Source organism: Littorina saxatilis, linkage group LG12 (genome assembly GCF_037325665.1).
Source record: "Littorina saxatilis isolate snail1 linkage group LG12, US_GU_Lsax_2.0, whole genome shotgun sequence".
NCBI lineage: Eukaryota > Metazoa > Mollusca > Gastropoda > Littorinimorpha > Littorinidae > Littorina > Littorina saxatilis.
The window spans coordinates 55286399-55300208 of record NC_090256.1 but is presented as its reverse complement, the minus strand read 5'-3'; the positions used below and the strand labels follow the sequence as shown (position 1 = coordinate 55300208).

The 13810-nt window shown below is 43.6% G+C and overlaps 1 protein-coding gene across 3 annotated transcripts in view; it reads left to right on the top strand.

The window, feature by feature from the left end:
• LOC138982299 (uncharacterized) overlaps nt 1-13810 on the top strand; it is a 76060-nt gene that overhangs the window by 31514 nt on the left and 30736 nt on the right. Inside the window, exons 1-8 of one of the 3 annotated variants that reach the window (XM_070355559.1) lie at nt 168-212; nt 4801-4907; nt 5451-5511; nt 6261-6542; nt 7626-7829; nt 8369-8494; nt 9989-10094; nt 11118-11291. In XM_070355559.1, coding sequence (XP_070211660.1) covers nt 201-212; nt 4801-4907; nt 5451-5511; nt 6261-6542; nt 7626-7829; nt 8369-8494; nt 9989-10094; nt 11118-11291 — 1072 coding nt within the window. In that variant the 5' untranslated portion in view covers nt 168-200. Of the gene's footprint in view, nt 1-167; nt 213-4800; nt 4908-5450; nt 5512-6260; nt 6543-7625; nt 7830-8368; nt 8495-9988; nt 10095-11117; nt 11292-13810 lie in introns of those variants that run through there. The other 2 variants (XM_070355558.1, XM_070355560.1) reach the window with 2 other exon arrangements.

Genomic DNA, 13810 nt, shown 5'->3' with positions numbered 1-13810 from the left:
CCCACACACACACACATACACACGTACACAAATTTCTAATGCTCACAGCAATATCTATATTTATCCAACCAATATGCGTTCCATAAACGGAAGGCAGTAACCATCCCCACTGCCACCCCCATTTCAACAACAAATGCACACGTGACTGGATTGTTGTGTTCCGCTTTTATTTCGATCCATAGTTTTACATTGCATTCAAGATGGAGTCGCAGGTAAAGTTTGTAAACAATGTTATGTGCTGAAAATGAGCTACTTTCAGATTGAGCGATATTACCTGTATCTTTACTTTTGAGATGCAGCAGCAAGTGATTCACATGCGGAGCTTTTGACGGGCTAAAAGGAATGCTTGCGACGAACAGAGGGCTCCATTTTTGTGTTATTTTTAAGTGCCCGTTTGCTGCATGGATTTTGCTGTTGTTCAATGTTTGGGTCTTTTTGATGTATTGAAATTCACTTCTTTGCTTGTGCGTTTGCACCACAGCCGGGCATAGATACAGATACAAGATGCAACGGGAAAGAGTATAAGTAAACTTGTTAAAATGTTTCCAAATATATGCACAAGAAACATCAGAGATTAGATGCCTGGTGTCTTTTTTTTAATTTAATGTTATTTTGCTGCTACTGTGCTAGTGAAACTGCAAGTGCATAGCCATTACTTACTGAATCAGTTCAGCATTTGACGGGCGCTGTCAGGGGTGTACCTTAACTTTTTTTGCTACTGGCCAGGGGGGCCGGTAAGTCAAAAATTGAACCGGCCCCCCAAAATCTCAACCGGCCCCCAACCGGCCGGGATTTCTTACAACCGCCCCAGTGGCTCGTCGCGTGCTAACCACATACACAAAAGACGTACATTCATAGTTATTATGCATACATGTGGATTTGCACTACTAATAACTACCACAAACACACACAAAACTTGATGACTAAAATGCTATATATATTAATATAATGATGATTAACCTTGTTTTAATAAAGAATTTAAAATAAAAGCCGCCACAAAGAAACAAGAAATCAAAACAACATTCACACCCTGTCACACAATCACACACTAAACCTCACTAAAAGTTACCCCCTTTATGTACCCCCTACCACTCAATTTACAAAGTAATTTACTATGGGACTTTACTTACCACATAAACACACACTTTAAACAAAAGAGTAAATCAGCAATTTTTTTAAATTTAAATTATGTTTTTTGTTGTGTAAAACCAAGTATAAAAAGCTGACTACAATTTTTTTTCTAAGTTGCTTTCTTGTTTTGTTTCTTTTTTTTTTTATGTGTGTGTTATCAATATTACTGTTAGATCAAGCAGAAGTATAAAAGTTGCATACCAGCCAAATTTACCACAGCTTAAGTCATAAATAATCAAAAGCATTATATTTCATTTCTATTTCTTAATGAAAACAAACAGATGTTCAGATTTCCTGATCCTAGAATTGTTTACAGGTGATCTTTATGCTTTTGATTCAGAAGAGTTGCAGAGTTGCACCCCTTATCTTATTGTTGAAGGTCTGTCTTTTCTTCGTTATCACATATACTGGATCGGTTTGTTTTTTTACTTCCTTAGTTGAAGGGAAATAATTGACAGCAGTAGTACTGTCACTACTTGTACTAAGTTGGTCAGCGAAGCTGGTGTTAACATATTTTAGAAAGGGGTCTTAATGAGTATCCCTGCAGTCAATGACATACATTTCCCAGAAACTGGATCAGTGGTACATAGCAGGCACACCAAAGGAAAAATACAGAGGGGGAATATGTTTGCTCTGGATGGGCGGTCAGATCAAAGGCAGATGCATTGTAAAAGCTGGTTGGCCTTGAGACCTGGGTCAATGACCGGTACAGTACTTGTAATTTGAACACAGCTGCCTGTCCAGACACTGACCTTCTTACCCGGGGTCAATGACCGAGTTTTTATCTGAGAGGAAAGTCTCTGAAGGATTGGTCAGCGCAGGATAAGATAAGAGAGGGGGTGAAGTGAATAGCCAAAGGGGGGGGGGGGGGGGGGGGGGGGGTAGCTATTTTGACTGCTGATGAAATGCCAGCGTGGCACTGGAGGGGTGATGACACGGTCAAGTGAGGCCTGTGTCTGGCCTTGATTGGTGGTAGTCCTGAGTCCTTCTCAAAGAACTACGTTGCCTAACGACTTTGTGCTTCAGCGAAATTTGAACCCCGCGGGCGATTTCAGAGGAATTTCGAACCCGCCTGACGCAATTTGAACCCGCCGGGGGCGATCGGGCGACCGCCAATATTCAGCCCTGCGCTGTGGCGGGGTGGTAAGACGTCGGCCTCTTAATCGGAAGGTCGAGGGTTTGAATCCCGGCCGCGGCCGCCTGGTGGGTTAAGTGTGGAGATTTTTCCGATCTCCCAGGTCAACTTATGTGCAGACCTGCTAGTGACTCATCCCCCTTCGTGTGTACACGCAAGCACAAGACCAAGTGCGCACGGAAAAGATCCTGTAATCCATGTCAGAGTTCGGTGGGTTATAGAAACACGAAAATACCCAGCATGCTTCCTCCGAAAGCGGCGAATGGCTGCCTAAATGGCGGGGTAAAAACACTCATACACGTAAAATTCCACTCGTGCGTGTGCAAAAACACGAGTGTACGTGGGAGTCTAAGCCCATGAACGAAGAAGAAGAAGAAGTTCAGCATTTTCCCCGGTAAAAATTACTTTGATTGCAACAGTCAGATTTCTTAGAGTGTACATACTACATGCCATATACCAGTTAACAGTTTCGGCGTTTACATGGAACGAAGAAGGAAAGCGGAAGAGGAAGAAGTACAAACATACTCTCAAAAAACGATCTGCGCACACGTTCAAATCAAAGGGGGAAAAAAGGAAAATCGCGTGTTTGTGTGCCCGATGTAATCCTTAGAACCTTTACACTCTTTCTTCGAACACTCAAAAGCAACTTCAGGGCTGGAAGACTACAAAATTGCACTTTCTGCTGACTGATTCTCTACGCTTTCTTAAATCAACAGGAAGAAGATGAAAAAACGATCTGCGGATGCGCATTTTTTTCCAAAACAGGAAACCGGAAGAGGAAGAAGAAGCAAAAGTGCTCGTAGAAAAAGATGTGCGCATGTGCGAATCTAAAATGGCCGCGGAAATGTTAATCGGTGTATTTCTACATTATGCATTCATGACGTACTAAAAAGATTTCCAAATTAGCTATAACTCATTAACTGAGTCACTCTTTCCCCATATGTTACCTTATAGTCATTGGGTATTTCAGCAAGGACACTTGTGTGTGACTGAATATTTTAAAGACAAAAGCCATATACGCACTCTGAGTGTATTGAGGTCTAACGAATGACGTCTCACAACGTGCGTGGTCGTCCTTGGCGGTCAAGAAAGTCACCGCGATCATTGCGCAGACGACACTTCTAGACCGCCAATATTTTTTGTGCGCATCATGTGCGCCACATAAATCGGCCGGAAACGAAGCAATTGGGAAACCTGGATACCGGATCGATGAGTCTGTATTACAGTGTATACACTCCGGCAATGAAATGCTCTGTTACAAATCTGTAGCCAATGAAATGCCCCCTAACAAGTCGTTAGGAAGTAGCCTATGAAAAATCAGTCTGACGTATCAACTTCCGCTATCTCTTTTTCGGAGTGTCGAGGGTTGGCAAATAATGTACATTCACATAGTATACAACCGTTTCTAGGTCGATACTCACTCCAAGTGTGTTCCAAACTCCGACAATAAACTGCCATGAAGCATCAGTTTCGTGTGTGTGTTTTTTTTGTCTGTGTTTGTTCCCAGCATACTTTGATACCATGAATCGAAAGTGAAGCCTACCTTCGCAAAATGGCGTCGAATGTTGATGCGGTTCATTGTCGAAAATGTGAAAATGTAATCTATGTCACAGACCCCCCGCTTGTTAGGGGGAAGAATTTACCCGATGCTCCCCAGCATGTCGTAAGAGGCGACTAACGGATTCTGTTTCTCCTTTTACCCTTGTTAAGTGTTTCTTGTATAGAATATAGTCAATGTTTGTAAAGATTTTAGTCAAGCAGTATGTAAGAAATGTTAAGTCCTTTGTACTGGAAACTTGCATTCTCCCAGTAAGGTCATATATTGTACTACGTTGCAAGCCCCTGGAGCAATTTTTTGATTAGTGCTTTTGTGAACAAGAAACAATTAACAAGTGGCTCTATCCCATCTCCCCCCTTTCCCCGTCGCGATATAACCTTGAACGGTTGAAAACGACGTTAAACACCAAATAAAGAAAGAAAGAAAGATCTATGTCACAGCAAAGGCCGTGCAGCATCAGATTGTTTTCGTTTCTTTGTACTCTTATTATCAACTGCTCTGGGTTCCTTTCGCCAAGTGGTGTCGAATGGCAAATTCGCTTCGCAACCGGAAGTTAAAGCTGGAGTGTATACAGTGATCAGGTCTTGTATACACTCCGAGTGCGTATAGCCAGTGCGTATTTTAAATTTCTATGGGTCAAGCACTGGAGCCAGTGGAGAGTTACAGACACTGAGACACAAGCCTTATGCAGCTGTCTGCCAACCAAAATAAAACAAAAACATACACCCAAAACAACACACACAACATGCATGCGCACACACATAGCTGGATATATAATATTAAATTATCATTAATTGTTGTCAAAAACCTCGTCACTATTAGACATGCAACTTATTGGGTAGAACAATAAACTGCTGCGGGCAGGAAAGAGAACAGTTTGAGGGCGACACTTCGTTTCACACATGTTGTGTTTTCAAGTTAAAACATTTATTTAGTGTTAATTATTATTAATAGATCTATTCTGTTTTTATTGCAGACGGTTGATGATATGATTGCGGCAGTGATGTCGATGGGCTTTGAGCTCAAGGATGCCAAGGATGCGATGCAGTATGGAAAAATATCCACACAGGAGGCAGTAGAATGGTAAGCAAGTGCGAAGACTACACTACTGTTGGCTCAACCGTGACAGAATGAACAGACAGAGGGGGAGTGGCATGGCATTTATTGAGATATATATTAAAACTCTTAAAACCATGTAACCTCTTTTAATAATTGTTAACAATTACATTTTCATGGTTGTGTATGCTCCCCATGACATTTGCAGTTCAGCAGTTTTAAACTTAAAGTCTGAATTCTGTACATGCACTGAGGTACATTACTTCATGGATTGAAACTAGGCGTAAAAAGGTTGGGTAGTCTTAATGCTGGCTTCAGTTTATTCAGTTATTGGGAATGTTTGATACAAATATCTAAAGGGGTGTAAATGCTATAATACAATTTTGTATGATTCAATGATACTGATAGTAAGTGCGTATAAAATTACTGTTTTATTCTATATATATATATTTGATTAAAAGATAACAAAACCTCTAATTGATTCTGCTTAGTCAATGTAACTTAGTGTTTACTTTACCGTGTATTTATGATACAAGTACAACTTTGATTTTGTTTGTGTAATAATCACAGGATTCTGGCAGGAAAACCTGGCTATGCTGCAAGTGGAGCACAACCACCCACCCTTAAATTGGTAAGCTGGGTCTTTGGCTGTCATTTTACACCTAGTCAGCACTAGCTTAAGGAACTCCTGTGATTATCACAGATTTTACCCTGTTAGATCCTTGCAGAATGTGGAACTGAGCCCCTTTGATGAGAGTAATGGAGTCAGCAGGTGCGGCGACAGAATCATGCAATGCACTGTCACACTCTGCAAATTGAGCTATGGTTCTGTTTTACACCAATTTTAGTATGGTGAAATCTTTGTGATGCAGTCGCCTGTCTTGCGAATAGAGCATTTTGTGAATGCTGCAAATAGTATCAGAATATGAGCAGCCATGTGAGCCAATCACAAGGTATTGACTACAATAGGAAAGCAATAATAATGTGGCTGTACTGGAAGCTGGAACTTTGCTAGTTTAAATGCACTGAGTAATGTGAGTGTGTAAGATGTAAAAAGAGTCTGCATGATTTTAGGAAGAACAATCATCTCATGTTACTGGTCACTCAAAAAAAAGGAGAACAAACTTTTGGCAGAGTTTTATAGTTATTATACTCTACGTACATCCATGGAGCATCTTCCTAATCCAATTTCAGATTAAATAGAACTACCATCGTATTGCAAGATGGTTCATGATGGCAATAACCGATTTAGCCTATTTTGAGGCTCACAGTCCCACTGAGTGAATGTGATATGGTCTGTCTTCTTTCAGTACGTGATGTCACTTCCACATAGTTTATTTAGGACTGTGCCTTGTTAACTACCGGTGGCATTGTTTGCAGGGTGAACAAAACACCAGTCTACAGCCTGACACGCGGGTACCGTTCTCCAGACCTCTACCGGTTCCAGACAGCGCTGCCTCTGATGTGTCCTCAGGACAGCCCACTTCTCCCGCATCCAGTTCGCTGGCAGAGCCGTCCACATCAGACACAGACATGGAACAGCAGGTCGTGAGCCGTCTCCACCTGACAGAGGAAAGATACGCACAGAAGAAAAACTTTGAGGAGAAGAAGAGAGAAGAGGCACAGAGGAATGCTAAGCTGGAAAAGATGCAAGCAAAACGAGTATGCCTGATAAGTAATAGGAGAGAGAGTGTGTGTTTGTAACAGACGAATTCTGAAAATAACTCTGTCGGGATTGTATGGGTTGTGAAAGAGTGAATACCCTTGCTTTTAGTGAGACAAACAATCCACATGTGCTGTGTAATTTTCCCTTGTGACATAGGCCAGTTACTAATGTGGGGGGGGGGGGGGGGGGGGGGGTGTCTGAAACATGTGGACAGGAGCACATGTAGATTGTTTGTCTTAGTGAAAGCAAGGGAATACATTCACTCTTTCACACCCCATACAAACCCAACATTTATTTCTGAAGCATTGTTTATTGTCTTATAAAAGGGAGATGAAAGTAAACTTGGAAGAGATGTAAGCTGAGGAAGTTTGAAAATCTTGCCCTGTACATAACTTCAGTCCAGTGTATAAGTGATGCCACTTAAAGGCATATGTACTCGATGACTATACACGCTAATTGCTTTACCAACAGCTGGAGACATGCTAAATTAAGTTCCCTGCAAAATATTGTGGTCTAGGACCCTTTCAATGTTGAGATATGTTAATTTTCATTTTGATCTGGATCGTCCTATTTATAGATTTGGCAACACATGTAACGTTGATGCAAGGGAGCTAACACCGCGGCTTTGTTGACATCCTCACTTTTTCAGAGGCTAGAACAAGCTGTAATGCATGTATTATGGTCCGCGCATGGTGACATATCGTCATTATATGGTCTTATGGTGCGTTTGACATCGATTATGGGCAAACTACACTTTGTAAACACGGGAGTCGTACATATGCCTTTAAGTGTTACTAGAGTTCTGACACGTTTCTCTTAACATTGTGTCCTTCTTAAACAGAATCATTTGTGACCCTACTTTCAGTAAAATTGTATGGTGTTTGTGCATTTATTATTGTGAGTTACATTTCCAGTAGCAAATACGTTATCTCCTGTAGGATTTCTTTACTTTCATGTTGCCACATGAAAAAGAGAGCATGTTATTTGCTCTTGTTTATTGAAACTACAGTTTTGGTGTATGCATTGTAATGTTGTTGCTGCTTCAAACTCAAAGTAAAACCAGCTGCTTGTGTGCACAGGAGCATGAGAGGGTGCTGAAGGAGATTGCAGAGGATCGCAAAATCAACAAGATGATGAGGATGCACGGCCCCACACAGTCAGACGACACACCCCAGGAAGGCAAAGCCACACCTACCAGTAGTAGTACTAATATCGGTGCAACCTCCAGTGTTTCTTCTGCAACCTCCAGCAGTGCTGCTGCCAGTGCTATATGCTCTCTTCAGGTTATACAGCATTTTTTATTGCATTTATCTTAATACATTCTTGTTATGCACCACTTCTATCTATCCCTCTATTTATCTGGTTATATCAGGGCACCATCTTGCTTCAAAACTATCATGATTTTTCTTATCAGCTGGTGAACCATTCTTTCTGTCTGTCCTGATACGGGTCAGTAATACTGTTGTTATTGTAAGTGCCAGAAAAAGGGATGTTACTGTGTCTTTGAATGTCCACGGCCACACCTTAATAAAGCAGAAGAAAGAATAAAAAGGAAAAACAGTGTATTTATTTTTAGTTCAAAGTGGTGAAAGAAAATGATACGATATCTTTCCCCAACAGTTGACATTCTCAATAAAAGGAAACGTTTTAACTGTGCAAACATATCTCTGATTATAGTTCTCCCAGAAAATGAGAACAGCATTTGAGAAACACTTCATAAAAAGCAAAATACTTTTTTACATGAACAATTTTTGGACATATTTTATGTTAAATGATACAGAGAAGTAATTTTTTTTTAAACATTTCTGCTTGTATTTTTCAGATTCGTCTTCCCACTGGCAAACAGTTGCGCAAGAAGCTGGACAAAGGCACCACCCTGGGAGAGGTGTGGAAGCAGGTGCTAGACGAGGCTGGCAAAGAGACAGAAGGCCACTGTGGCTTCATACAGGTATGCTCACCTGGAGAGTTTCAACTGTGGGGCAGAGGCATAGTTCAGTCACTAGTTTATCTGGGGTAGAACCCAGTTCATGTCTATTGGAGTAAGTTTGACCCCAGTTCAGTGAAGAATTTATTTCTCAGAGTCACCTCTCTGCACAGACTCTCATAAATTTCTGAGCACTTCCATGTGCACGCTTGCACGCGAGAAAGATCCGCTGCAAAAGTCTCTGATCTTAAAAAACAAGAAAAAATTGGTTGTGTGGTACTACATGGCAGCTCGGTTTCCCCAGGGTAAAAGTAACCTGAATATCTTTGAAGGGAGCCTTACAGGACTATATATAGCTATTCTGTTGAACACGTGGGGGAATTCGGGGGCTGTGATTGGATGGTCTCTTCCGATCATCAAAGCATAATGCTACGGAAGTCGGCCATTTTTCTCAATATCCAAAAGCATGTTGTCAATAACAAAGACGCATGGTTCCGGTTTCTTCCACGTGTATAAAGTACACGCATACCTCGCCAGGTTTGTTTCTGTGACTAGTCGACAGACGATGCCATTTGCTTTGTGTGTGTTTTTGTTGTTGCTTACTGTACATGACATACATTACGTGTAAAATCCAGTTCTTTAACAGGCAACAAACCTTGCACATTTCCAGAAGCTGCAATCTGAAGCGACCTATCTCTGATTCTAGCAGACGATCTCTCCAATGTTTAACACAAAATCAGCAAACTCTCCTGTCACATAGAACGTCCATTGTATAGTGCAATGTTGAAATGAAGTTACCGGTCTGAAACATTTAGTCGTTTCTTCTGAGACAATCCTTGTTCTCATATTATCTACAGATTTACCGCAGTCTTCACCACGCGAATTCCCAACAGAAGTCAGACTTTCGAACATGATACGCAAGCATGATACGTCATGACGTCATATGATTCCTAGCATATTGACGTAATTCTAAACATCCGGTTATCTCGAGTTTTCTCCGTAATACATGTCCGTGGGTTTTTCAATGTTCGATTATTTCCGTGGCTTCATGCGGAAAGGGAACCGTCGTCTGCAATCAACGACATGGACCATTCTGGTACCTGTTGCTGACAAAAACATGATTTTAACACAGAATTTAATGTCAGAATAGCTATATAAACGCTATTGTGTTTTCATCGTAGCAATAGGGTCCGATATTTAGACTCGAACAAGTATAATGCGACTCGTCTTCGACTCGTCGGCATTATACTTGTCTCGTCTAAATATCGGGCCCTATTGCTACGCTGAAAACACAATAGCTGGTAATATTTATGAAGTAACTTGACCTGACCTTACCTTGTGTTGATTGTAGCTTTCCAGTGAGGGCAAGTATTGAAAATCTAACAACAACAAAATTGTAATATCAGTAAACAAGGGTTGTCTACTAGAGGCATATTACATGAACAATGGTGTTGCTGGAGTTATGTCAGGCAGTTTCGCAAGGTTGTCATCTGCTATTATTATAGCGTTCCTTTTCAGCCTTTTCCGCGACGTGAGTTCACGCCTGTAGAGATGATCAAGACCTTGGAACAACTGGGACTGGTGCCGTCGGGCTCCCTCGTGCTGAAGAAGGAAGCCAAGCAAGGTAGGGTAGAAATATACAGAAGGAAATCTGTTGCAAGAACACTTTGAGAAGAGAACACCTCCAGCCTTGTGGTGTATTTTGCACCTTGGTGCTTAAAGGCACAGCCCTTCTTGTGTAAGCGTTCATGTCGATCACCACAGGTCTGTGCAAGTTTTCACATTCAGCAGAATATCTTGTGCAGAGAGGACATTCTTGTTGAAGTCTGAGAAACAAAGGGATGTAAGCGCTCTAAATGCATTCGACTGCAACAAGAGTAAGTGAGAGTTATGCAGAACCAATCTCCTGGCACCTGAGAGAATAACAAGCTTTAAAATGAAGAAGTGACTCTTGTTGATTTCATTTTGGAGATAGACATTCACAAAAATATTCCCCATCTGCACAGAAAACAGCTAGGCTGTAGGTTTTGGGTCATGGTGTGTGATCACATTGAAGGATTATGTTATCTCTTGCAAAATCCTGTGCAGATCTGTTATGATGCACATGATTGCTTACAAAATAAGGACTGTGCCTTTAAGCAAGATCATAGTATTCCTTTGTGAAGGAGATCGGCTTTGAAAACCCCCCACTTATTAACGTTTTTGATTAACTCCAGACTGGACGTTATCGATGGATTTCACCCTGCTGAGTCAGTTCTCCTTGTGTTAGATCTGTCTGAAAATTTTTTTTAGTGGATTTTACCAGCAATGACTTGGCTGGCCTGCAGAGAACGTCACAATTTGTACCATCTGTGTGGTACAATCCCATTTAGGTTGACAAATGTCTCTGATCCTACACCCAGGCTAAGCGCAAGAGATAGATAAAAGTAAGACCAGACGGTACATTGGAACCTGCAATGGTGACAACCACTCCGTCATGACCACCTGCCCACTACGGCCACCCCGAAAGGCTCACCAATGAGTTTTTTCCCTTTATAATTCACCTATCCACAGCGACCACCTCTGTACAAGGACCACTTTTGGTTGGTCCCTTGGGTGGTTGTAGACAGGTTCCATTGTATATGCAACACAATTCTGTCCTTTTTAGATGAGCCAGCAAAAGAGGAGAGAGCTGCACCAGAGCTGGAAGAGGAAGAGGACGCAGTACCCATGAACGAGGCCAGGCCCCTCACCAACAGGTGGCAGCCAGTGGAGCCCCCACAGGTACACCAGTGGGGGAGAGGTCAAGCGCTGGACAACGATGAGGCTGCTGACCAGCAAGGTGAGAATAAAGTACGAAGGCAGGGATGAAGGGAAGATACACCAGTGGGGAGAGGTAGAGCGCTGAGGCTGCTCACCTGCTTGGTGAGAATAAAATACAAAGGCAGGGATGAAGGGAAGATACACCAGTGGGGAGAGGTAGGGAAGATACACCAGTAGGGAGAGGTAGAGCGCTGAGGCTGCCGACCTGCTAGGTGAGAATAAAGTACAAAGGCAGGGATGAAGGGAAGATAAACCAGTGGGGGAGAGGTAGGGAAGATACACTAGTGTGGGCAGAGGTAGAGCGCTGAGGCTGCCGACCTGCTAGGTGAGAATAAAGTACAAAGGCAGGGATGAAGGGAAGATACACCAGTGGGGGAGAGGTAGAGTGCTGGACCAAGCTGTGGCTGCTGACCAGCTAGGTGAGAATAAAGTACAAAGGCAGGGATGAAGGGTACCATCAGCAATTCCTGTATAGACGAACTCCTGAAAGTTTGCCTCAATTGAAGCAAGAGTCGCCCTTTCGCAACCCATACAAACTCGACATAGTTATTAAATTACATATCTTATCCCGACTCACATCTAGCATTAACCTCTGGTTTAAGTGCCGGGACGCTGAACTACGCTTCACCCCTTAAGGGGAAGTAACCCTAAAAAAGAACAGCCTAGACCCCGTAAACTGGGTCACAGGTCAAGGCCATACCGTCACGTGACTGAGCACGCGAGACCGCCGCCGCCATATTGGAATACTTCACTCTTTCCTCAGCGGTCCTAGCGCTAGGACGTTGTTCTCTCGAGCTACGCATTTTGGCTTTCAGCCTGCTGCCTGGTTGGCAGTTTATCTTCACCCCGGTTCTTCTTCACGGTCTCTGCTTCTACGGCTGTATTGGTGAGATCGTTCTTTGTTTGTTTTACTTGAATTTTTGCCTTGTGTCCGTCAACTTTGTTGTGGTTGTTCTACTCTCTGTGAGTTGTTTTCAACATGACGGACAAAGAGAAGATAAAGCCTAATACTCGACAGTTAGTTGCTGATTCTTCCCCTGCTAGCAGTCAGATAAAGATAAACCCAAAGGGACAACGGTTACTCTTGTAAAACCGGTGTCTAATTTTTCGCTTTCGGTTGATATTGTTGTACCTTCAAGCCCTACCATGCCTGTTCTAAAAGAATCTGTAACAGGAGTAGGGCTCGTTCGGCTAAGCCTAAGAAGAGTGATAAGCAAGATTTCTCTTCCCTTTTCTCTTCTTTCTCCTCGCATATGTATACCATGTTTTCTCAACAGCAGCAACTTGCCGCCGATCTACAGGCTACGCGAGATGAGTTGCGTTCGCTTCCCAAGGGTGTTGGCGATGTTTCTTCACTTTCCCGCATCCGGTTGCCTCCTTCGGCCACAGTCACGTCAGCGGACTTGCGGGCGGGAGAACTGGCGCACGCCAGCTTCGGAGAGATGGTCCCTCGGGACACTGTTGCTTCTGCACAGCAGGCACTCTCCTCAGGTACGTTGGGTTCGCCGGTAGCCAGGCTCTTTGGCGAAAGCGTTCCGCATAGACCGCAACTAGTAGCTCCCCCGCCTCATAGGTCAGGGAGTGAAAGTTCGACATACCTGGGGCAAACGACTCACACGAAGCGGAGCTCATGGGGTGTTGACGCGGGAATGCAATCGATGTTACATGGGTTCGCCGGTAGCCAGGCTCTTTGGCGAAAGCGTTCCGCATAGACCGCAACTAGTAGCTCCCCCGCCTCATAGGTCAGGGAGTGAAAGTTCGACATACCCGGGGCATACGACTCATACGAAGCGGAGCTCACGGGATGTTGACGCGGGAATGCAATCGATGTTACATTGATCTGGAGACCAAGGTGCACACGGGCTGTCTATGACTTCCCCCGTCGGTGTACTTGCGTCACCACTTCCGCCTGGGCAGGAAGTTTGGCTCCATGCAGGCTCTGCACCGAAGTTCTACTTCCGGTTTGCAGTCAGCCTCGCTTCCGGTTGATCATGTCCAAGACTCGGCGAGTCACGCGGACTTTTCGTCTCATACGGAAGTGGAGTCGGAGCTCGACGATCATCTCTCATTCTATGATGACGACGTTGAGTTCCAATTACCGTCAAAGCTGAAGCCAACCTTAGCTATTGCAGCACAGGTCGCTTACAATATGTTTCTGACGGCGTTGTTTCATAGGCTGGACTTGTCTTACCCCCACCATCAGCGGTGGGTGACTTCCGCCCAGCACCAACAGCAGCTGAAGGTTTTCAGTTCTCTGAGTCTTCTTTAGTTGCTTATGAGCTCTCTAATATTTTAGCAAGCTTTCCAGGCACGGCGAGCTCCGTGACTGTCGGCACGGTGCCTCTCCTCTCTGCTCATGGTCAGGCTCCAGTCGCTGCTAAGCCTTGGCTTGCCACTGTCCGACTTCCACAGGCTAGTGTATCTGCCCTTGCGCGCAGGTTTTCACTCAGCCGTCGGCCTCAGAACCTTATTGACACTTTTGCCCTACTGAGTGCAGCCCTTCCGGTCACGCCGTAGCTGTCCACTCTTAGGGAGGAC